Source organism: Sturnus vulgaris, chromosome 2, assembly GCF_052056855.1.
Source record: "Sturnus vulgaris isolate bStuVul1 chromosome 2, bStuVul1.hap1, whole genome shotgun sequence".
Lineage (NCBI taxonomy): Eukaryota > Metazoa > Chordata > Aves > Passeriformes > Sturnidae > Sturnus > Sturnus vulgaris.
The window spans coordinates 21,238,030-21,263,428 of record NC_142244.1 but is presented as its reverse complement, the minus strand read 5'-3'; the positions used below and the strand labels follow the sequence as shown (position 1 = coordinate 21,263,428).

General features: G+C 48.7%; 1 protein-coding gene across 1 annotated transcript in view; it reads left to right on the top strand.

Annotated features, from left to right (window-relative positions):
* Window positions 1–25,399, top strand: part of GRIK1 (glutamate ionotropic receptor kainate type subunit 1) — a 92,874-nt gene that overhangs the window by 66,156 nt on the left and 1,319 nt on the right. Inside the window, exons 10-16 of the mRNA XM_088158811.1 lie at window positions 993–1,106; window positions 2,087–2,290; window positions 2,647–2,870; window positions 5,610–5,728; window positions 9,797–10,014; window positions 14,076–14,301; window positions 18,311–18,561. Coding sequence (XP_088014937.1) covers window positions 993–1,106; window positions 2,087–2,290; window positions 2,647–2,870; window positions 5,610–5,728; window positions 9,797–10,014; window positions 14,076–14,301; window positions 18,311–18,561 — 1,356 coding nt within the window. The remainder of the gene's footprint in view (window positions 1–992; window positions 1,107–2,086; window positions 2,291–2,646; window positions 2,871–5,609; window positions 5,729–9,796; window positions 10,015–14,075; window positions 14,302–18,310; window positions 18,562–25,399) is intronic.

Here is a 25,399-nt window from a genome sequence, read left to right as displayed (position 1 = left end):
GGAATGACTGACAGATGCTTGGTATAAAGTTTTTTTTTTTGTTGTTTTTAAATGGCATGGATGTCCCCATTAAGGATTTAGAAAAAAAGTTTGTGAGGGGCAAAAGCAGTGACACCTGGGGACACAAACCCTGAGTTTGTTTGAAATGGTTGTGCTCTCCACAATGACCAGCACAAACCAAAGTGCCTGAGCCAGCTCCTTGCCTGGAGCTCCTCACATCAGCCCTGAGCAAAGCTGGGCACAAAAATCCAAGGGCAAAAACACTGGAGAGGCTTCCAGACTATATTTGAGTAAATATTGATCTGAAGAAATAGCATGGTTATAATTTCTGCCCCCACAGCATAGATCCAAATCCTCTGAAATCACAAATTTCTTCCCTGGAGGCTTTGGATTGGGCAGTAAACACTGGAAGTTTTCACTGTCTAAAGGGGCTAGAAAGGAATTTGCCTTTGGCCACTGATGTTTGCTGAGCAAATAGTGCTCGGGTTGTGAAATGGTATCACCCTGTCAGCTCTGGCATATCCAGGATTCCAGGAATGACAGAATAATCTTTGCTAAACCTGCCGAAGGCACAGGGCAAGCAAAAGGCCAGTGCACCCATCAGTCTGTTCAATGTAGTTACTGAGGCTTTTAGCCTGTTCTATCAGAAGAGAGAGGTCTTGCCACATGTCTCAGCTCCACCATTGACAAAATCTTTTTAAAAAATCATCAAAATAGACATTAGACATTTTTTGTAGCAGGGAGCTAAGCCAGCATGTTCCACTGTAGTTGGCCACCCCAGCAGTGCAGTTCCAAGCCTCTTGGTCTCACTGCTCCTGGGTTTACATTTTGCAGTCATTCCCTGGCGTTTCTGAATCAGCCCGTGGTGTTGCTGCCTTTGTCCGAGCTCCTGTCCTCCTCCAGCCCTGGGTCCCTTCCTGAGGTGACCCCTGAGGCCAGTGCTCAGGGGTTTAGGGGATCAGGGCAGCTCTCACCCGCTCTCCTGTGTGCAGATTGGGGTCTGGAACTCCTACAGTGGCCTTAACATGACGGACAGCAACAAGGACCGGAGCACCAACATCACGGACTCCTTGGCCAACCGCACGCTCATCGTCACCACCATCCTGGTAAGGCTGCCCAGAGCTGCACATCGGGGCTCAGGATCCACACCCACATGCATGAGATTGACTCAAAACCACCACACTGCCAGTGGAACACTCCTGGCAACTTCTGCCTCCAAGATTGTTTCACCTGGCCCAGCGTTTCAGACTAACCCTGCACACTGTTCCTCCCAGGAGAAGGAACACACACAAACACTCAGCTTGGCAGTCACTGCCTCTACATCCTTTGTTGTGCTGAAAGTGAGACCAAGAGGGCTGAAAGGCAGTGGGGAACAGCAGACAGACAGACTGAGTCTTCCTGTGAGCAATGGAAAAGGGGTAACTGGGTACTCGGGATCTGCTCTGCCCTGTGCTTTCCACGTGCCCAGTAATGCCAATTTTTTCTTCAATTGCTCTGCCTAATTCCTCAGGAGGAGGCAGAGAGCTCAAAGGCCTCTTCTACACTACTTGTCTATTGCCAGAGGTGTTTTGCCACATTAAACTGCTTGCCCAGATAATTTTCTATCCAAAATCCTGTAAAAGGGAAAGCAAAAATGTACTTTGCAATCTACCTTTGCTCTTGTCCATTCCCTCTTCACTCCATTAGAAGGTTTTTCTCAGTAAAGGCTTATTTTTCACAGAATATAAAAGGTTAGGTTCCCCTTCTGGGTTTTTTTCTGTTATTTAGGATCCTCTCTCCTTCAGGATCCCTTTCTGTCCCTTGGAGTGGGACAGTGTAGAGTCCAGACCTTGGGTTTGAGTTTGGAGCTGCTGGGCACAAGCGCAGTTAAAGCTCCTAGGAGGCACAAATGGTCCATTCCACTGAAAATTAGGGCCCTTATGCTCATCACTAATTCATTCAGAGCAGCTTTTAACATACACAGTAAATTGCTGGTTTCCATGTCCTTGCAATCCCTTTGGAAAATATTACCATGACGTGGAGAAAGTGATCTAATGGGAGCCAAGCCTCCCTCCTCTCAGTGCCTGTGTGCTGTGTTTTCCTGCAGGAAGATCCCTATGTGATGTACAAGAAGTCTGACAAGCCCTTGTACGGCAATGACAGATTCGAGGGCTACTGCCTGGACTTGCTAAAGGAGCTGTCAAACATTTTAGGCTTCATCTATGAGGTCAAACTCGTTTCTGATGGCAAATACGGAGCCCAGAATGACAAGGGAGAGTGGAATGGGATGGTCAAGGAGCTCATAGATCATGTAAGGCTGAACCCTCCTCTCTCTGTTCTCCTTTCATTTTCTATCTGAAATCTTTGCTGGGGTGTGCACCTTTTAGAGCCACTGCTGTGTCTGTTTTGCCACTGATCCGAATAGCAATGTCTGAATGAGCAGTTTGCAGGTGTTGGGGGGAAACATCCATCAGTGGCCGTGTCCCAAATGTCCCCCTGCCCTGTAAAAAGAGGAAATGGAATGTGACAGCCCCCCAAAGTACCCTAGAAATGGTAAATTGTGTTGGCTTTGAGCCGAAATGGGTTTATTTTGGGAAGGAAATGGAGGGAATTGCAGTGGGTATCTGAACACGAAGGAGATGAGCATTTCCCCTTTTGTGTTTCCAGAAAGCTGACCTGGCTGTAGCTCCTCTCACCATTACCTATGTCAGAGAGAAAGTGATTGATTTCTCCAAGCCCTTCATGACACTGGGAATCAGTATCTTGTACCGGAAGCCCAACGGGACCAACCCCGGCGTTTTCTCCTTTTTAAACCCTCTCTCTCCAGATATTTGGATGTATGTTCTCCTGGCCTGCCTTGGAGTCAGCTGTGTCCTCTTTGTCATTGCCAGGTAAGGCCAGGACAGAGTTTGAGATGCACCCACAGCCTCTCCCCTCACAGGTGTTGGATGGGCTCTGGAATACAGGGGTATCAAACCATGCTAAGGGGGTTATCCAATCCTAAAACCTTTCTGCAGGGTCTTGGTGTTTTCTCATCAACACTGCTTTTCTGTATTGCACTGAGGTTTTGCTTTCTTTAAGGGCTGTTCTGAGAGAAATATGCACTGGCATGTGTCAGGAGGCAGCACCCCAGCAGATATGTGCTGAAAAGCAGCTTGTTACTTGCATGTAGGCATTTCCCTTTTCCACTCACGGTGCACACAGTCCAAAGGTGAAAGACCCGAAAGGTGAACCTAGTTTTGCTGGAGGTCCAGCCTTAGAGGTGTGTTCCACCAAAAGAGTTCTGTGAAAGAGAGGAAGAGAGGTCATGGGGTGACTTGCCAGGGGTGGCGTGAGGTGAACGAGGAGTTTATCCCTCCCTGGCAGCTGTGGGGCTGTGTGCAATTCCTCATGACTTCCCACAGGCTCCTGCAGTGCCTCACTGTACCATAAATAATAACTCTACTGTACACAACCCATGATCTCAGTCATGACTAATCTCAAATCTGCTCCTCTCTGCCACACTGACTTTTCTGCACTTGTGTGCCAAGACTGAAAACATCCCCCAGCCCTCTCAACCTCAGAACAGTGGAAGGCAACACAAATATTCTCCTTGAGCTGATGCCTGAAAGCAGTGCCTAGTAAGATTCAGCTGCAAGGACTGAAGAAGTGAAATTGTGTTCATGTTAATTTAGATTTATACATTTTAAGCTAAGCTCCTCTTGAAACCCACATCGAGATCTGTGCATGTCTCCAAATACACCAAGATTCCTGTAAGATTTGCAAAGTGTTTCAGCAAATATTGATTGGTTTTAATAACCCCAGAAACCATCCACTTCTTAGCACTGTCACAGTAAATTAAATGGTTACCCACATTTTGACATCAGTTCCTGGAAAACAAATATTTGGGAATAATTTGCACAGACTGGTATAATTCTCCTGTCACTTCTTTCAACTTTTCAGCAGCTGCATAATTTCTCATTTGTCTCTGAGCCTTACCTAGCCCTGTTGTTTTTACACTAATTTTTAAACCCAAGCACTGAAGTTTTTATCACTGTGAAGGGTTGCAGACTGGCAGAGCTCTGTTCCAAGCATGCTGCCAGTGGATGAACAAGGTGTTTTCTGGCAACATTTCCCTTTCTGCTAATGCCATGTCAGCTGCACTGTTACGTCAGTGAAGGTAGAGCCAAGTAGCTGAGCCAAAAATGTCACACAGACCGTGTGGAAAAAGGTGCTTGGGTGACCTTGAGCACCTCACCTTTATCAGAAACCTCAGCACAGCTGCTGCTGAAGAAGGAGAAAACCAGGGGGGAAAAGGCCAGGACAGAAAGTCTGAGCAGTGAATTCTGCTGAACTGTACACCAGAGCTCAGCACTGCAACAAAAACATGAGAAGAAAATCAGGTTTTGTTGTGAGGTATAAAAGTGCACCCTAATAATACATTGAAATATGTACCCAGGCCTAGAAAAACCTTTCCAGTCTGGAAGACAGGGCTTTGCTGCCAGAATTTCATGGTCACTTTCTACTGGAACCCTGCCAAATTCCAGCCTTGGGCTTCCCAGGCAGTTCAGGCAGAGGCATTTCTTCTCCTTCCTGCCCTGTGTGAACACTGCAGGGGGAACTCTTCACTCCTAGGGCTGTTGGCAACCTGCTGGTCCTAACTGGGGGTCTCTTGTGAAGGATGTGTCTCCCTCTGTGTGCATGAACTGAGTTGGGAACAATCTGGTCACTCCACAACACCTGCTTCCATTATTACAGCAGAAATGTGAAACATCTAACTTGGGAATTGCTTTTCTTTTGATGGGTGCATGCAGATCTGTTCTAACTTGAACCTGAAAACTTTGTCTTTTGTCATCATTTTTGATACTCTCGTTCTGGGTATTGCTGATGCATCCTAAGCTACATCCTCTCCCAATTAACGGGTTCATTATTACCAGACTTCATTACTTCAGCTAAGCAAGGCACTGCGCTCGCAGCCGTGCATAAATCCAATGCTTAATTATATTGTTGCAACAGTAATTAGAATGTGTTGGGTGAGGTTGTCAATTAAAGCTGCATTCACACGCTCCAGGAGCAATGCACGTGGCACTGGGAGCCAGAGCCTGAGGAGGAGCAGTCCTTGGGAGGCTCCTGCTGGCTGTGTGCTTAGCCCAGAGTTCTTCCAGGGACCCCTGTGCAGCACGTCCAGCGCCCACAGGCAGCGAGAGGGCTGCAGCTCCTTCCTTCTTCCCAAACGCATCCCAGGAGCAGCCCCGTGCCTCCCAGCACTGCCCTCACAGTGGGGCACGGCAGGAGGAGAGGAGGGGAGCAGCAGCCTGTGCCAGACCCAGCAGTGTGCCATCCATGGCTGTACAGCTTATCCACAGCTGCCACAGGGCAGTGCCCGCTCCCTGAGTGTCCTGGGGACACCTCCATGCCAAATTCCGCTGTGGCACGGGGACAGCCGTGCACCCCGGGCTCTCCCGTGCCCGCTCCCTGAGTGTCCTGGGGACACCTCCATGCCAAATTCCGCTGTGGCACGGGGACAGCCGTGCACCCCGGGCTCTCCCGTGCCCGCTCCCTGCGTGGTGCCGTGCCGGGGGGCGCTCTCAGCAGGTTTGCTGTGTGTCCTCTGCTCGATGTTTACAGACTGTTTCTGTTGACTGCCACAGGTTTACACCATACGAGTGGTATAACCCCCACCCGTGCAACCCAGACTCAGATGTGGTGGAAAACAATTTTACTTTACTAAATAGTTTCTGGTTTGGAGTTGGAGCTCTCATGCAGCAAGGTACACCGGTTACACTTCGCTCTCGCACACGTCCCACAGTCTGCTCAAGGGCTTCTGTGCTGGTAAACTCCACCCTCTGTAAACGCAGCGTGTACTGTAAAACCTGATCTCACACACACAGAGTAGCACAAGGGAAGGAAGCCGTGTGCCACTGCCACAGGGGAACTGTGCAGCCCAGAGCAGGAGGAAGGAGGGCGAGCAGCTGACAGAAAGGGGGGCACGCAGGGCCACACGGGAGCTCTGCAGCTGAAATGGAATCGAATTGCAAGAGGGGTATGAAGGGCCTCGTGCTGAAGTTGAGTTTTGGCAACAGGAAAATGTTGGGCTCCATCCCAACACAAACAGCCTTAGCTGCCCTAGAAGAACTGTTCCAGCTGCCAAACAAGGGAAGATGCTCTTTCTCCAGAAGGGTTCTTGAGTTTGTAGGCACTTGTCAAACACGTTGTTTAAAACCAACACCAAACCCTTGTTTTCTATGGCTTTTCTGCAGGTATGAGTCCCATCCTTCTGTAAATGCATCCAACCCTAGAAGCCTTAACTTAACCCAGTCACAAGCCCCCGTTGCTGATGATTTTGGAAACAGCTGATATTTTATTCAGATGCCAAGGAGGGGCAGTGAAGCTTACTCCATGTGGGAAGTCAAATAGATCTATGTACTGAACGACACATTTGTTTATGGCATTTTTGTTCCAAGGTTTCCAATTTAATCGCTTTTCACCAAAACTGGGGTCCACTGAAAAGAGAGAAAATGTTTTCTGACAAACATTTCAAGTTGAATCAAAGCTGAACAAAAAAGACCCCACCCCACGACAACTAAAAACGCAAAGCCCAGTAGTACCTTGGTATTAAATTCCTAAACATTTAAGTAAGGAATGTAAAATCATCTCTGCACCCACACAGGTACAGTTTATTCTTTCCTCTTTAGCAGGCATGAGTAAAAAAACCCTAAAAAATAAAGAGGATCTTTTCCTAGATCTGGTAGAGAATAAAGTTTGTATCGACCTCAGATGCACTTGCTTTTAGTGGTGCATTACTGGATTGAGAGGATAAAGAGCTTCCCCACAGAAATTCCTTTCAAGGAGGCTGGATGAAAGAAGAGCATTTCTGCTTTGTTTTGGAGCTTTTTTGTTTTGTTTTCCTTCCAATCTGTCAGTAAAACACAGGCTGAGGTTTTACAGTATCAGGCAGGTGTGTGTATCTAACTGTGGTTGCCCTGTGTGTGAAAGTGCCCCGGGATTTTGTGTTTCCTGTCCTGCCTTTTTTGGAGTTTACCATCATCCACAGCAAACTGTGGGATGCAGTGTCTGCTCGTTACCACTACCTTGGGTACATGACAGTCAGCCCCAACCAGACTCTGCTTGTCTTTTAAGGAGATTCAAACCAAAACCAAAGAAAGAGAGAAAAAGAAAGAAAGGAAAAAGAAAACATTTGTAAGGCAACACAAATGTTTCCATGTGCAAACTTGTGGTGTGATTGTCTGTGCATCATGGTCACGTGAAGAGTTTGGACATGATGGGAGTGGTGGTGGAAGCTGGGTCCAGCGTTGCGCTCCTCCTCCTTGGCAGCAGCTGCTCGTTCTGCTTGACTGGAAGCCACTTGTGATTCAATTTTAAAATGTGATGATCAGACTTTCTCTTTTCTACAGAGCGTGAGCAAAGTCTGGATCAGGATTGGCTGTCATGTCTGCCATAAAAAGGCACTAGAGAGACTTCAGCAAGTATTGTCTCTGCCCCCGAGTCTTGCTGGCAACATTTTGATTTAGATGCTGCTTCCCCTGTTTTTCCCCTGGAAGTCTCAGATGTGTCTGCATCCTCTGAAAGCATCCAAACAGGGCGCATTTCATCCAATCCATCCAGGGAAGCTGTCACTGTCACAAAGGAGAGCTGTCCCTCAGAGCTCAGCTCAGCCAGAAGCGGGGCAGGCAGGAGCAGAAGCAGGAGCAGGAGCAGGAGCAGGAGCAGGAGCAGGAGCAGGAGCAGGAGCAGGAGCAGAGAGCGCCCAGGTGGAGCGAGGGGGGGATGGAGATTCAATATTAGGAAGGAATTGTTCCCTGTGAGGGTGGGCAGGCCCTGGCACAGGGTGCCCAGAGAAGCTGTGGCTGCCCCTGGATCCCTGGCAGTGCCCAAGGCCAGGCTGGACACTGGGGCTGGGAGCAGCCTGGGACAGTGGAAGGTGTCCCTGCCATGGCAGGGGTGGCACTGGGTGATCCTTAAGGTCCCTTCCAGCCCAGGCCACTCTATTATTCTATGATAAACCAATGCTTTTTACTGCAACCGAGGCACTGGGAAATACTCCCATGGAATAACCATAGGAAAAATGAGATGCTGCCCCACTGGGCTCAGCCAGGAGCAGGGTTTGCTCTCACCTCACCAGAGCAGCCACTCGGGGCAGAATTACCAGGGTGGGAAGCGAGTGTGCTCTTTGCCACAAAAAATGTTTTGCTGCAGGAAATGACAGGAGGTTTGGCACCTCACCCCACAGGTGCAGCACACAGGGATTTTCCATCCTGTCCTGAGCAGCGCTGGCACGCTCCATGTGCGTGGCACAGCATCAGGGCCAAGTGCAGGAGTTCTGTTTGTATGGCTGCCTAAGCTTAAAAGCCAGAATTCCTTCAGGATGACCTGAATCAGCACAGCTTTTGCAGTTCAAACCCAGCTTAGAAATAGAGAGCAATGAGGAAATGTTTCATTGTATTGGAAAAGGAAAGCAAGAAGGTACAGCAGAAGGCCAAACACAAGCCCAGGCAGAGCTAGAGCTCTGGAAACAACTCCATTTGGACTGGAAGATTTCAAGTGAGAGCTTTTGCCTTCAGACTGCTCTCGCTGTTTGGCAGTTCTGTCAACACACTCCAACCCTTGGGCTAAGCTTAGCTCTGACCTTTAAGAGACACAGCTCTGTGTTTACAAATACAGCTCCAATCTGTTCGCTGGTTGGTGGGGAAGGTTTTACCCTTGCGAGTCTCTGCCCCAAAAGTCACATTCAGAGTTTTTGCAAAGTCTGAAAATGCTCTCTGTAATGTTGAAATTTCTTGCAGAACTCACTGAATAGCTGAGGAGACATAATATGTCAGCATGCTTTTCCAGTAATAGAAATATGTTTGTCAAATCAAAAGCTTTAGCCCTGAGCATTCTGTTCACAGGCTCTTAAGTATTTCCCTAAGTCCCTCCCTCATCAGCAATATAATTATGCAAAAACTTAACTTTGAAGTCAAATTACTCAGGTGGCTACCTAAGAGCTTTGCTGAACCAGATCCTCAAATCCCACATTATGCACAGAATTCAGTGGGAATGGCCCATCAATAAAAGAGCAGGAAACTTGCCTCAGAATGCTTAGACACACCAGTATCTCTGTGGCTGAACCAGAGGTTATCTGAGCTGCCTGGAAACATTGCAGTGCAGGTAACACGTGCTGCTCTGTGGGGATTTGTGGCAATGGCACAGACCTGCTCAAACCCATTCAGAATAATGTGTTAAATACACTGTTCAAAACCTGGCATTGCCCTGAGGATCCAAGGGATGTGTCCACCACCCTCTGATTTTTCATGTGAGGCACATATTTCCAGGAAAAGCTTTTCTGGGGCTGAGCTGAGGTTCAGTGCAGGTCACTGGAGCTGCATTGATCTCCCTGTTGGTGCTGAGGTGTGTCAATGGGATGCACGGGGCAGGCTCCACCTGTGAGCTATTTCTGTCAGGCAGCTGTCAGCACAAGAGCCTTTGCTAAAGAGCTCTGGTTACAAAATTCACTGCAGTAAATGCACGAAGGGACTCCAGAAGCAGACAAAAATACCAGAGTAGCTTGCTGAGGATGTACAAGATTAATATCACAAGGCTGCTTAGCTCAGAGAGGTAAGGGGGCTTAGACCCAAGGGTAATTCCATTTGTCATGAATCATGGCACACATCCCCCTCCCAGTGTGTTACCATTATAAATGTCAGCTGTGCATCTGTGAGATTATTGTTGAAATCATTTTATCATGCTACAGCTCATAAAAGCATTCTGTGCCTAAAACCAGGCTGTGGTATCAGGAAAGCCTCGTTTTAATATGATTGTTTTGATGGTGTTGTAACAGGATCAGAGCTGATGCCCAAAGCTCTTTCCACCAGAATAGTTGGAGGAATATGGTGGTTTTTCACCTTAATCATAATCTCATCCTATACTGCCAACCTGGCTGCCTTCCTGACCGTGGAGAGGATGGAATCTCCCATCGACTCGGCAGATGACCTGGCAAAGCAAACCAAGATAGAGTACGGGGCTGTCAGAGACGGATCCACCATGACCTTCTTCAAGGTAAGGCAGCCCGGGGCACTGCGGGGCCGGAGCCGCTCCCGGTGCTCAGCGGGGCGGGGAGGCGGAGCCGCGGTGTCCCGAGGGATCGCAGGGCTCGGGAAACAAAACCAGGGCCACGGCATCCCGAGGGGTTAGAGGAGAAGGTAAATACATAATTCACCCAAAACCAGAGCCACGGCATCCCGAGGGGTTAGAGGAGAAGGTAAATACATAATTCACCCAAAACCAGAGCCACGGCATCCCGAGGGACTAGAGGAGAAGGTAAATACATAATTCACCCAAAACCAGAGCCACGGCATCCCGAGGGGTTAGAGGAGAAGGTAAATACATAATTCACCCAAAACCAGGGCCACGGCATCCCGAGGGGTTAGAGGAGAGAATAAATATACCAGGAGCCCCAGAGGATCCTTCAGCACGAGGAATGTGAAACCTGGCAGGTTTCTCCCAGGACACGTGGAAAAGCAGCCTGGCAGTGAAGTGCAGTGAGGGGTAAACCCATCTGCCTGTGATGGGAGCCAGGGCATGGACATGGGGATATTCTCCTCCAGCTGGGATCCTATTTCATTAATCAGCAGCTGGAACAGTCTGCTTCCCCTTCTGACAGCCACATTTGCACCACAGTAATTCCACAGGAATGCAAGGCAGTTTGTCCCTTTTCTTAATGCTCCATGGTCAGTATTACCCAGACTATCAATACAGGGGCCACACACACACACCTGCACACATGTGCAAATGAAGAGTTTTCTGTGGCTAATTGTTTGAAAGACAACTGTGATAATCACGACTTTTTTCTTTTTCTTAATTATTAGTATGAATTACATACAAAATGGATAATCTCATAAAATGTCAGTGTAAAAGCCAACAAGCTATAAATACAGAATACATGCACAAAAATCCAGAATTAATTAGCAGCTTCATCAGCAGTCTCAGCAGGGAAGTCAGGCTCAGGATGAGCCTGGATCAGGCTTTTCCCTGTGGTGTCTGAGGAAGGTGTTTGTGGAGTCACACACACCGAACAACATCTCTGACAAGAGATCTCTCCCTCTCTGGGGACATCCCAAAAATCAAAAATTCCTGTGTCACCTGCTCCAGGTGACCCTGCCTTGGCAGGGGTTTTGGAATGGGTGATCTCAGACATCCCATCCAACCCAAACCATCCCAGAATTCTGGGATTCTGGGATTCTGTGTAGTGTGTCCCTGCTGGTGCTGCCAAGGGTGAACTGCCCCTGTCAAGGCCCTCCTGTGGCTGAACAGAAATGTTTCCTTGCTGAAAGCAAAACACCAACGACAGCATTTTGCTGTAGTGAGCTCTTGAAATGATGAGCTGACATTTCCACTGAGATGGAAAGCCACCTGGAGATATTCCATTAAGGCAAGCTCTGGATTCTCCTCTGGCTCTTCCATGCCCAAAGAAGCTCAGTGCCATTGATATTCTGAAGTCAAATTTAGCTTCAGAGACAGAACTTCAAATCCTGTTGCAGCGCTGCGTTTTTAGAGGAAATAGGTCCTGAAGCTCAGAACAAATTTCCTAGAGCTGTTTTTAGTTTTACATTGATTTCATTTTGCACCATTAATCCCGCAGGCAGAAATATGTAGGCTTAAAAGTATGTGAGCTTCTAAAAGAAAACCTTCAGACAAGGTGGTTAAATATTTATACCCCGCATGTGCCAGCTTACTTGTGCCTGAAATACACGTGCACAGAAGCACAGGGGGAGGGCAGTTCAGAAACTGGGGATGGATTCCCAGGCAGCAGCAGGGGATTCAGGGAGCAGTTCCTGCACTCCCGCACTCCTGCCGGGGGACAGCACAGTGACAGCACCTCTGCCACCACATCCCAGCCCAGGCTCTTTCCCGGGAGCTGTCGTGTCCCCGGCGGTGCTGCAGTGAGGAGGGATCGGCAGCGCGAACACCCTGAGGGAGCGAGGCACAGGGCTGCGGTGCCCTGGGAAGGGTCATCACCTCCAGAGCTTTCTCTGCTGTACGATGTGATTTGTCAGATCAAACACTACTAAAGCCAAAGAATGCCAAGTGGAACGGGTTTTTTTTTCAGACCAACATTTTTCAGAGCAAACCACCACGTGCTAGGGACAGGAGCAAGGGAGTGACATGTAAAGCCCAGATCCCTCTGGTTTCCAGGACTGTATGGGACACACACGGAAAAAATGGTTTCTGGAGACTTCAGGCACAGAAAAAGACCCAGGCACAAAGCAGACTCTGAAGAGCTTAGATTTAGGAGTTTGTGCTCAAAGTAGCACTGGAAGATGAGATTACACAGTGAACTGCTGGATGGGATGGAGATTGGGAAGCATAGTAGGAAAGCAAGGTACTCCCACTGCTTTTCTGAAAGCTGCATTTGCATTTATTCAAGCTGGCATCACTTGTAGTGAGTGGTGTCTGCAATGCACGTGCTAACAGTTGTGATTGCTCACTGGTTTGGAATGCCTAGCACCGGTGTCCCTGTTGCAATAGTTTCCCCAGAAAAAAAAAATTTCTAAAGATGAAATATTTTTCAAGGAAGTCACTTTTCTGCAGTGACTTTTAGCCAGACAGTGGAGGGAATGAAAACAAAACCAATTGGAATTATTTGTGGGGGGAAAATGGAGTTCTAACTTTGAAAGGAACCTCAGGATCGGCCTCCTCCCTGTGTAGAGATGCCAGATCTGGCCAGAGCAGATGAAAATACCCCAAAAGCAGGGCCTGGGCAGCTCAGGACAGTTAAGCCTTGCAGGAGGGCAAGCCAGCAGCACCCCAGGCAGCATTGTCCATCTGTGGGAATGGCCAAATCTGTGAGAAGTCCAGCTGAAGGCAAGATGTTTCCCATCCACCAGAAGTGACACACATTCATTTCTCCAGACTGCTGCCCTGCTCTGTTTCCAGCACGTCCATAAATCTTCCTTGCTTTCTTGCCCCTCCATCATAACAGATCTTAGTCCTGTGTTGTGCCTTGTGCCAGCTCCTGCCTTCTAAAGTGCAGATGTGTTTCCGCTGAAATTAATGAAAATTCAAAGGACAAAATTTGGCACAGGATCCATCCTGAAAGAAAATGGGAGCTGGCAAGTTGAGAAGCCAAGATCTTTCTTACAAACTCTTCTGAATAAGGAACACATCCTTCCACTAAATTCACTGTAGTGCATAAACACAGCATCAATTTCAAAAATATTCCCAACGGAGCAATAAAAATGGTTCCTACCTGTGAAGAGCCACTTAACCACCGTCAGAGTTTAGTGGTACCTTGTGGCTCACCAAACTCAGGTGGAATTCAGGTGACATTCACAGATATTGAATTTACAGGTGAGGCGTATTAACATTTAAAGCTCAAAGAACCAGAAAATCAACTTCTCACTGGAATCCCCCCGCAGCTGCTGTTTAAAACTGAGCCTGGAACCAGCTGAGATGGCTGTAAGCCAGAGACAGGACTGAGGAGACTGAGACCGCTGCCCTTAACCCCTGGGGCAAAAGGATCACGTCCTTAAGTCTGACTGCAGTGGGAAGCACAAAGCAGTTTATTTGGTCTGTTTCTCAAAGTTCATCCCTGAAGTAGGTGACTTCCAGGCGAGTGCTATGAACATACGAATGCTTTGCTCATCCATCCCCAGGCTCTTGGAGCAGTGGGTGTGCCCTGATGGGCAGGAGTGGAGTGTCTGAGAGCAGCAGTGTCCCACGGCAGCAGTGTCCCACAGCAGCAGTGTCCCACGGCAGCAGTGTCCCATGGCAGCAGTGTCCCATGGCAGCAATGTCCCACAGCAGCAGTGTCCCACAGCAGCAGTGTCCAGGTGCATGGGGCCAGCTGCCTACAATCCAGGGAACAGCATGGTCCCAGGAAGCTTCAGAGCCCAGCCAGGCCAGTAATGGAATTCCTGGCACTGCAAAGGCAGTGGGAAACCACAAGAGATTCCTCAGCATAAAGCCCGGTAAGGGGGAAATGCCGCAGGAAGGAAAACCCTGCCGTGGGTTCCCTGTCACTCCGATTGTGGCACTCCACTGAGGCTGGGGAGGCTGAGGAACAGGTGGCAAGTGCAGCTGGGGTGCTGGTGTGATTCTGTGCCCCCTTCCCCGTGCAGAAATCCAAGATCTCCACGTATGAGAAGATGTGGGCGTTCATGAGCAGCAGGCAGCAGACGGCGCTGGTGAAGAACAACGACGAGGGCATCCAGCGCGTGCTCACCACCGACTACGCCCTGCTCATGGAGTCCACCAGCATCGAGTACGTGACCCAGAGGAACTGCAACCTCACCCAGATCGGGGGGCTCATCGACTCCAAGGGCTACGGCGTGGGCACCCCCATTGGTAAGAGCTACTGGGGAGCATGCCCGGTGTCCCCCGAGGCAAACCATTCCACCAGTCCTGGCATCTCCTGGGACAAGTGACAGGGGATTGGTGCTGACAGAACCAGGCTCAGGTGGGATACTGGGAAGGAATTCCTCCCTGGGAGGGTGCTGAGGCCCTGGCAGCTGTGGCTGCCCCTGGATCCCTGCAAGTGTCCAAGGCCAGGTTGGATGGAGCTCTGAGATACCTGGGCCAGTGGAAGGTGTCCCTGCCCACCTGACTGGAAGGGCTTTAAGGTCCCTTCCCACCCAAACCATTCTGGGATTCTGTATGTAGCCCAAAACGCTGAAATCGCTGATGCAGAACCTTGCAGTCGATCCTCACTGTTCTTCGGTGTTGCTCTGAGGTCATGAAACAAATCAGAAATTCATGTCCTTTAATGCACAGCTTTAAGGCTCCCAGTTTGTCTGACCTCTCTCTGGCAGGCCTTTTCTAGCATGTCCAGTAGCCTTTCTAAGACCCTCTAATTGTACAGCATTAAGAAGTGTGTCAGATTTTTGTGCTGTGCACTTGTGAACAGCTGGCACTGGGGAGCCAGGTTTTGTCCTGTGTTCATAGAATTATGGAACCACAGAAGGGTTTGGGTTGGAAAGAATCTCAAAGCCCATCCAGTGCCATGGGCAGGGACACCTCCCACTATGCCAGGTTGTTCCAAGCCCTGTCCAGCTGGGGGTTGGCTCACCCATTGCCTGACAGAGCAGATATAAATAATGGAGAAACACCTCTGCACTTGGAGCTGTCATTCTTTGTGGAGCTGAGCACCGCAGACAGATTGTCACAGACATGACATCCCAAGTCTGTTTTTCCACTGGCTGGGTGAGAACAGCCTTGGCACCCTGAGGAAAGTGAAACAAAAGCTAAAATCCCCAAGAATGACAAACTCATGGCAAGAGTTTCCTTGCGGTTATAAAGCTGCCACAATTTAAACCAAGAACAATGAAGGGATAATTGGAACAGATGGCAATCCTCAGAGACAGTGCAGCCACTGGAAATTCAGCTGTGAAATATATTTATAAAATGTTTCTTGTATGAGAAGTGCACCTTTATTTTTTTGTTAAGAAAAATCTACAAAATTCAGGGGAATAGATATCCCCAAGCACTGTGGAATAATCCAGCACCATCAAGCACCTCATAAACAACTGATCTCATAAACAAGATAAACCCCACTGTTCAGAGGGACCCCCAAGGCTCTGTTATTTCTCAGAGCATTCAAGAGTATTGATTGCAGAAGCTGTATGGAAAATTAAAAAAAAACAAAAAAGGCTTGTCTGTGACCCTGTGACCACAGGGCCTGTCACTCCAGAATTTCCAGTGAGGGAGCTGGACAGCACCTTATGGCTCCCGAAAAAATAGGGAGGAGAATGCCTGAATCTGGGAAATGGATTATTTTATCAGAGCATCTTCTGCAAGGAAATTGCAGCAGTTATAGGCATCAGGAGGAATTTCTCCATGGAAAAGGTGGTCAGGCTTTGGCAGGGGCTGCCCAGCGAGGTTTGGAGGTGTCCAAGGAATTCCTGGATGTGGCACTCAGTGCTCTGGGCTGGGGACAAGGTGGCCATGGGGCACAGGCTGGACTCGGTGCTCTCAGTTCTCCACCCTCCGTGGTTCTGGGATTCTGTGGTGTGTCAGGGCAGGTTTAAGTCCAGGATCAGTGCCAGAGCTGATGCAGGTAATTCTAACACTAAAGCTCTTCCCTGGTCCTTGGGAGACCACTAAGAAAGTAGATAAATGCATTTCTTGGCATAAGAGGTTTGTTAATAGCTCAGAGGCCATAAGTAATGTGCTGAATATTTGAAGAAGTGTGGAGATGGATTTGTGGGTGGTGTTAGAGCTCACCAATAAACCACCACCAGTGCAGCTCTCCAGGCACTCTTGACAAACTCTAAAAGCCCATGCAGAAATATGGAGGTGCCTGCTACCCTCCAGATGAATTGTAGTAATCCTGACGGCAACATAAACAACACAAGAAAGAATGAACAACCCCACAAATCCTGTGTTGTGACTCTGGCTGCTCCACTTTACTTCCCAGCTGAGTCCCTGCAGGCGGGGGAAATGGATGAGTCCTGCAGCCTTACACATTGCAGGGCACAGGCCTCTCCTAAGGCACAAACAATTCTGCTCTCTCTTCTGCCAGGCACTGCTCTTTTCAGGGCTAATAATTCACTCCTCTGTGCAAAGCCAGCCTTTGGAGGTGTTTCTGGCCCCTTTTCTGTGCTGTTATTTTTGGGTTTTTAACAGCAAGCGCACAAATCCTCCATTCTTACAGCGGGCACGTTTTGCTCTCAGAGCTGGCTGCCTCCAGCAGTGCTGCTCTCTGGCTTCCCAGATGGATTTGGGAGAGCGTGACACATGTCTCCTGGCAGCCGTGGTCACAGCATGGCCCAGTGCTGGCAGTGCTCTGCCCCAGCACAGCAAGGCTGGCACAACAAATGAGGAACTGCAATGCTCCTCACACTGCTTCTCCTCAGACAGGGCTGGGGGATGAAGGAAATGCAGAGCAGAGAGGGGCACCTGTATCCATGGGACAAGGATTTTTAACAATGTCCAGCACAGCCAAACAAGGAGGAAAACTGAAGCTGTGAGGACAATTTTCCAAGGCTATTTCCATGCATAAGGACTCAGGAGTGGTGCCTCAGTGAGATTTTTCTGAAGTGCCATGTGATCCCTGCAGTTCTGCCTTAAAGCTTGGTTTGCCTTGATGGAGTTGAGTTTGCAACACCTTCAATGTGCAGCAAAATGTGACTTTGGTGTAACAGTGGTTGAAGAAAATCTGAGAAGCACAGAATCACAGAATGGCCTGGTGGGGGGACCTTAAGGATTACCCAGTGCCAGCCCTGCCATGGGCAGGGACGCCTTCCAATGTCCCAGGTGCTCCAAGCCCCATCCAACCTGGCCTTGGACACTTCCAGGGATCCAGGGGCAGGCACAGCCTCTCTGGGCACCCTCCCAGGGAAGAACTTGTTTCCAATATCCCGTCTAATCCTGCCCTTTGGCAGTGGGAAGTCATTCCCTTGTGTCTTGTCCCTCCATGTCTTAATGTGCAGCTAAAGGAAGGGAAAGGGTGGGCAGGAGTGACTGCAGCGCTTTCAGCTCTACATTTCAGCCCAAACTCTGGATGTTTCCAGCTGTAGGGAGTCCAGTATAGCAGGATTTGTGCTCCCAAACACAAATGAGCCAAACAGCATCTCACAGAATCACAGAACCATTCTTGAAAGCCCCCCCTCCTTGCTTTCATAAAATTCTGGTCCCACAAAGAAAAGTCTCTCTCACAAGCACAGGCTGCAGGATTTTGGAAGATGGAGAGCCTGAGCAGAAAGAGCAAATCTAAGCAGACTGAGCCACCCAGTGTGACCCCCCTCCTCACCAGACACTGCCCAGGCCCATAAAGCTGCAGAGCCTGCACACACATCATTTAGCAAACGGTGGCCTGCAAACCGAAAGCATGAAATTGTTGCTATTTTCAGCTTGCAGGGCTCCTATTGTTGCAAATCACAATAAAAAGGACTTGTCCACACGGTGTTCTTACAGGCTGTAGGTAGCTGCGGTGGAGCTGTGGGTGGTGCAGGTGTAAATGAGAAGAGAAAGTGTCTGAGTGACTGGTGACTCCTCTGAGGCAGCCCCTCATTTACAGGCAGCAGGGAAAACCAACATATGCTGAAGTCAATAGAAGGAATACAAAGTGGAAATTCTCAGAGTTCTTACAGCAATATTCAAATATGATGTGGAGGAATGCCTTAGCAAGAAAACCCGCTGCCAAGGCTTAAACAAACCTCACCAGGAGACCCTAAAATTATCATGAATCCACAAATAACTGCTCCAGTGGAGCCCTTCTGCTTCCCAGTCCCCAGGGTAGACACCAGCAGAGATTCCCCTTCCCACCTCCAGCCTTTCCAGCCGGAATAACTCCTCCTGTGATTAGGGAGGCTTCTGCTCCCTGCCAGCACTGCCAGGTCTCGCTGTCCCCTCGCAGGGTCCCCGTACAGGGACAAGATCACCATCGCCATCCTGCAGCTGCAGGAGGAGGGCAAGCTGCACATGATGAAGGAGAAGTGGTGGCGAGGGAACGGCTGCCCCGAGGAGGACAGCAAGGAAGCCAGCGCCCTGGGCGTGGAGAACATCGGGGGCATCTTCATCGTGCTGGCGGCGGGGCTGGTGCTGTCCGTGTTCGTGGCCATCGGCGAGTTCATCTACAAATCGCGCAAGAACAGCGACATCGAGCAGGTGGGTGACCCCGCCCTGCTGCTGCAGCTGCGCTCGGCAGGGGCGGGCTCTGCAGCACAACACACCGCTACACCTGCCTGGAGCGCGCATTGCCTGCTGCTCAGCTCTCACCGGCCTCTCACCACAAATAATTTATTAATAAGAACAGTGGGCCAATTAGTGCTGCACAGCAGGGCAGTGCAGAGCAAGGGCGACTCATTTCTCAAACAGTTTCAGGACTTCCAGCATGAATTACATTGGAAAGGAATAAAACACAACTGGGCAGTTGGGTTTTTTATATGGCATTAACACAAGCCGCTTGAGTAACTCAGAAAAACCCATCCAAATCCCAAGAGTCAGTTTGCTCTTGCTCTAGAAAGGATCTTTTTTCAGAGCCAGAGGTTACAAGTTGTGCTGGAGGAGGCACTTCAAAGCAGGGAGATCTACTGAGAGGTGATGGATGCCACTGTAAAGTAAGATTATGGAGCCAGAGAAATTCTGGTTGTAGCTCCACTGAAGTGTAATGAGCTATTTAGAAGGGCAGAGGGAACACAAAGGAAATGCTGTGTGTAAATCACACCATTAGAGTGGTTGTGAGAAAGATCCATCCTTAAAATGGAGTGCAAACAGCCCTTTAGGGAACCACCAGCCCTGTGCAGGAACTTGGAGAGTGTTCCTGAGGCTGTCAGGCAGCCCCTCCTGCCCCGGGGCAGTTTGTCCCGCCTCTGTCCTGGACCCTGCTGTGGCCCTGTTTGGCTCCTCTCCAGCAGGACTGTCCCGAGGAGACCCCACCCTGCAGGACCAGGGAGTGTCCCTGAATCCCCAGAGGTTCCTGTTTCCTCACTCCAGGCTCCCAGACGTCAGGCACCCACCTCGATGCAGGTTAAGTTCCCTTTGCACTTCGAGGTGGGGAAAGGCTGGAGCTTCTCCAAGGCGATTTTCCCCTCTCCACCCAAGGTGGCATCCTGCAAGGGTGGTGACATAAGTGCCAGGAGTGGCTGTTGAGGCAAAGACCCTCCCCGAGAGCAGCAGGGACGAGTGGGAGGAGAAGGGAACATTTAAAATTCACTCTGGGAGGTGCAGTTTGCAGTGAAAGCAGCATCACTGTCCACAAAAAACAGATGCAACTCCTGGAGCAATCCCAGGGCATGTCAGTCAAAGGGTCCCTGGTTTGGGATAAGGCAGAGAGATAAAGGATTAATGTATTTGCACATATTGCAGCTTTCTAATTAGCACTTTAGCCCATTTTAGCACAAAATGCATAAAAAATGTATTGGTATCTTTGTTTTGTTCGTGTCTCGGGAGATCGTTTATTCAAATATGTTTTGGAGAACAGTTGCGGCTAATTAAGATATTTAGTATAATTAAAATGTTTAGTTTAACATGGTGCAGAATATCCTGGAAACTTTGCAGGAGTCTGTGCAAGGCAGTGCCTCCCTGAAGCCAGGACTGAAGTAACCGAAAGCTTTATGCCAGGGGTGTTAATTTACTGAGCAATATGTGGGGTGAATTAACAGAATTCGGGGTTGCACACACGTGTGCACAGCCCCCATTTCTGCACCTGCACTCAAAGGTGTTGCTTAAGAATTAGAATCATTAAGTGAGTTAATGTGGCACATGCTGCTGCTTTCCGAGAAGCAGTTCCACAGAGAGCACAGCACCAGTGATTCCAGTGTTTCTCCCTGGCTTCTCTGGGATTGTTTTCTCCTTTCCCTGGTGAGACAAGCAGCTTAGATGGGAAATGCCGTGCAGGGTGTGTTATCACTAAGCTAATCCAAAGCATCGTTGAATAGAATTTGTGACTTTGCTGTTTCCATAAGTGGAGTCTCTTTTGATTTAAATGCCTTTTGAATCATTCTCATGTTTGTTTTCAGTTTTGCTTCGTTCATTTATTTACTTTCTCCATTTCTCTTTTGCATGCAAGGCCTTTTGTTTCTTTTACGGACTGCAGTGTAAGCAACCCCACCCGTCCAACTCCACCTCTGGCACCACCTTATCCACGGAGTTAGACTGTGGCAAGTTAATCCGGGAGGAGCGAGGGATCCGAGCGCAGCCCTCGATCCACACGGTGTAGTCAGGAGAGGACCAAGGTGTGTCCGGGGAGAGCACCGCGCCCCGGCAGGGCTCAGCGCTGCCGAGGGTTCATACAGGGGATAAGCTGATATAGAGTACATTGCCAAAGCCCTGAAATCCGGGCACTTCCAATGCCCCTCGCGGGGAGTAATTACACCCGCAGCAGGGAGCTCAGCAGAATTATCACAGTGTCTCATGTGCCATTGTCACCTTGTCACCTTTCCCGGGGTAAATCACCTGCTTCAGGTAAGAGAAATCATTTACCTCCTTTTCATGTCCTCCCCGAGCCGAGCTGAACAGTGGCAGTCTGGTTCCTGGAAGCAGGAGGAGCGTTCAGCTTGGTCTCTGCTGCAAGTGGGCCGGGCAGCTGTGAATTGAGAAGCTCCCAAACACCCTGCAGGGCTCCATTAACTTCCTGAACCCCTGCTACAAGCAGCCAGACATGTTGAGCTGGCATCTCTTATTCCCTGTGTCAATATTTAATGAATTTTAATTCCTCCATTTAAAATTCATCACTCAAAGCCTGCAAGTAACTATCACAGCACAAAATCCGAGCCATCAGTTAAATTTTATGCCATGTAGCCGTTAAGGACATACTCAGCAGGAGCACCCTCAGGCAACACCCCCACAGACCATTAATAGAGCAGCTCCACTGTCTTGTTTGAGCAATTCACAACGTTCATTTGTAACACAGAAAACTCCTTTGTGGGAAAATCGGGTTCATCCCAGACAGCCAAGCCCTGGCATTGCTCTGCATACCTGGTAGGATGTTTTGTGTAGGAGGCTGGCACTGGACGTGTTTCACACCCTGGAAGGACAACACTTGGATTTCCTCCCGCCCTCAGCCAGTCAGGGACTGACAGGGCAGGCGACAATGGACTGGATTATGGTTTTGCCACCAAAAACATATGTCAACAATCTGAGAGGCAAAAGTGCACAGAAATGCCAGCTGGAGGGATGTCACGAACCGTGGCAAGCCCCAGTGTTCCCAAACCCTTGTACCTGTATTCCATGGTATCCCAGGTTCCCATCAGCCTCACCAGCTCATGTCCCTCCTCTCAGCCCTCAGCGCTCAGCGGTATTTGGTGTTTCCCTGCCCAGTGGAGCTCCTGCCATCAGCCCAGTCGCGGCTCTGTTTCCCTGGGGCCGTTTGTGCTCCCGGCTGCAGTCAGGATGCCTTCACACCCAAAGTGCTCCCCCTGGAATGGGCTCTGTGTCCCTGGCTCCCGAGGACAGTCAGAGCAAGCAGTGCCCTGTGATTTCTCTCAGCCTGTTCCATGCTGACGCTGCTGCAGCAGGCTGGGGAGGTTTGTGACAAAGCCGTGCTGCTCACAGCTCAGCTGTACCCATTCTCCTCTGCTCATCCAGGCTGGGAGTTTATGCTGCACTCCAGATGCTGCAACAAATTGTTTTGCTCAGAATGGTCTCTTAACTTGTTTGAATGGGGCCTTGAAAGCTTTGGCTCTCCATAAAATGCTCCTTCTTGCCAGCAAAGACCTGAATTAGGTCCTCTGAATACCTGATTTAAGACAGCGCTGTTTATTTGCAGCTTCCCAGTAGAAGAGACTTAAAACTAATTAAATTCAGATTCAGCTCCTCTCAAGTCTCAGAGGAGTAGGAAGATGCCTAATGTGTTTATCTCCATCATTGCTCCACGCAAGAACTCCTCTGGCTTGCAGCTTGGACCGGTTTTGTAATTGCTCCTCAGATGAGTGTGGGATCCAGAGCGTTTCTGGCACTTGCTGGGTAAACATGTCCCAGCTGTCAGTGCCACAGCCCGCTGGCAGTGACAGCCATCCTTCCCTTCAGCTGTCCCACAGGCAGCCCCACAGGCTGGCAGCAATTCCCTGGGGGATTCCAAGGCAGCTCCTGCTATCCCTGACACACACAGAAAGAGTTATCAAAAGCCATCACTGGTGTGCAGGTGATGTGGGACACCAGCAAGCAGCCTCACTGATTTTCCTTGTGAACAATTTCTCTAAGTGGGGGAGAGTTAAATTAATCCCTGGATTACTGTCACACTGTTCTGACAGACACTGCTCGACAGACTGTGGCAGGTTAAAGGAGTCAATTTGGGGATCTCCTCATGCCACCAGTGACAGAATACTCACACACATCCTTAATGTGCCCCAGCAGTAGTTTTTGCTCACTAAAAGAAACGATTTTGGGTATTTTTCCCTCTGTGCAAAAACAAATCTATTTTCTTTCAGCACAAGACACAGGTCAGTGTCCCAGCCATGGCTGCAGGAATAAAATCCTGACTTCTCTACTTCCTCCTCTGTTCCTGAGCTGCTCAGGAGTGTTTTCAGAATGAAATCTGCCCCACATAATTTGATTTTCACAGTTCTCAGCATTTTAACAGCACACTGGGGTTTGGGTGGCTTCTTTATTGTTATTTGGTTGGTTTTGCAAGGCATTAATAAAATGCCTTGTCCTCAGTTCAGCAGCAGCAGAAGCAACAGATTGATAAATCCTGACTACAACTCTTTTTTTTTTTTCATTGTTTCTACTTTATGCTATGTTATTTATTTATTTATTTTTAATTCTGAATCTGTAATTCTCCTAAAGCTTAGCACAGACCTCTGCATGGGAGTGTAAGGAAGGATTTGGGAGCTTCATGACTAAGCTTTAGCAGCTGCTGAAATGACCACGAGGCACAGAGCCCCACATCACACAGAGAGCAGAACCTATTCTGCTTTGAAAGGATGACATTTCCTTTTACATGCCATGGCCTGCAGCATTTTGACACTGCCAGAATGAGAAAGTTAAGCTGGCTGAATGCAAAATGTTAAATTCATTTTTAAGTTGTAAAAGGGATTGATCTGTGCCCACTCTGCTCCTGTTCTGGGCAGACCTCAGCAGTGGACTGACCAGCATGGAAATAAAAAGGATTTTAAAGCAACCCTTTCAGTCTGGCCACCAGCATATGAGACAAAAGAACAGTATATTACCCTTTTACATCAAATTTTAATGTCAATATCCCCTTTTTGAAGGCGGCTTTGCAAGTGCTGCTCAGAGGGCTTGGGTTTCCCCGTGGGGTGTGTTCCTTTTCCATGGCTTTCCTATAAACCCCACACCATTGTGGCTGAGGATGTGCTCGCTCTGCACCACCTTTCCTAAGAATAGCCACAAGTCTTCCTGATAATAATTATTTTAAAATTCAGAGCAGCTGGAAGCGGAGCCATTGGGCACTGCACAGATCAGATATTAAAAACCTCCCAGCAATATGTTCTGTGTATCTGTCTGCAGATGCAAAATGAACTTCATGGGGCTGTTTTGTGGAGATGAATGGGAAAGGCGTTGTGGTTATTGCACAGTCTGAGTAATAGGGATCCTTTTGGAAAATTAAAGTACCAGCTATTAACAAGGCAGTAAAATGCACTCTTTTACCTGAGAAATCATCCCTGGCTGCACTCTGCAGCGAGTAATGGCTGGGATTAAATACAACACATTAGAAGATTCATGAGAAACACAGGGAAAGAAAATAAAAATACGACTGTTCAATCCTACAAAGGGTTAATAGGATCTGTCCCTGTTTACCATGGAGCTCTGGATTCACTTTGTAATCCAGAATTTAAAAACTCAGTTAAAGCTGAGACCACAGAGAGCAACAAGCCAGGCCAAGTCAGCCACTCGGAGCATTTGTGTTCCTTAGTTTGGGAATCGATTTGCTCTCCAGAAAAGCTTGGAGCAATGCAGGAAGGGTGTTGGGAGGATACCTGCTCCTCCTGCTGCCTCCAGGGGGAAGGAGGCTGGAAAGCCCGGATTATACTGTCAAAGGGAGGCTATTTCAATGGTGATAGCAGCCACAGCTGCCATTTTGCCTTGGCTGTGCCTATTGACTCTGGGCAGTGGCACCAATTAACAGGAGCTTAACTGAGCTCGGAATTGCAGAGGAACTAAAATGAGGCACCTCAGAGGAGCACACTGAGCTGCGAATCCGGGATGTCAGGCTGTGTGCAGCCCAGCCCATGAGGACGGGCACACACAGGACACCAAATTCACACTGGGGTGCTGAGGGCAGGAGCTCGCTGCAGAACCCCTCACACCCCTTGTTCAGCTTCAAATAAAAGGCAAGGGGCTTCAAGCTCTGCTCCCCCCTGCTGCCATCATTTCATTCTATGTATAAATACTCATCTATATTTGCACAGAACAATTATTGTCGGTTTTGTTTTTGTTTTTTGGGTTTTTTTTTTTTGCAAAGCCAGATACTTCCACTTAAAGGCTACTTGTGTTTCTTTGAGTTATATGTAATTATTCCAGCTGTGAATTTTAAAAGATGTTTCCACTTACCCCAATGTCCTTGTTAACGCTGTGATGGTGGGAAGAGAAGATCTCTTCTTTCTTTCCAAGCCATTCAGCTCCCTTATTCTTGTGGTAATTATCTCCTTTCTTCAACACACAATATTTGAAAAGATTCTTTCCAAAGAAAAGAAGAAGATTGAGGGCTGCACTATATTTGAGAAATGTCTGTTCATTTCATGAGGGAAAAATAAGAAGCCACAAAGAAATCTTCAAAAAACTTTTCTTTGTTTTTCCCAGCACGTTCATGGTTTTTTTGTGGCTAAGGTACATGGTGTTTAAAACAAGGTCTTTTCTCTTGTGAGGTCACAGGCAAATGAGAAAGGGTAAGTTTTGCCATGCGAAGCCACCAAACCATCGCAAAGGCGCCTGTGGGGAATTTTGGAAACATTCCTAAGCAGCTTTAGTTGAGCCAAGGTTAAATGGAAGTCTCTGGAAGCTGAGTTAGGGAAAGACCCTTGCTGTGTGCAGTCACCTGTTGTAT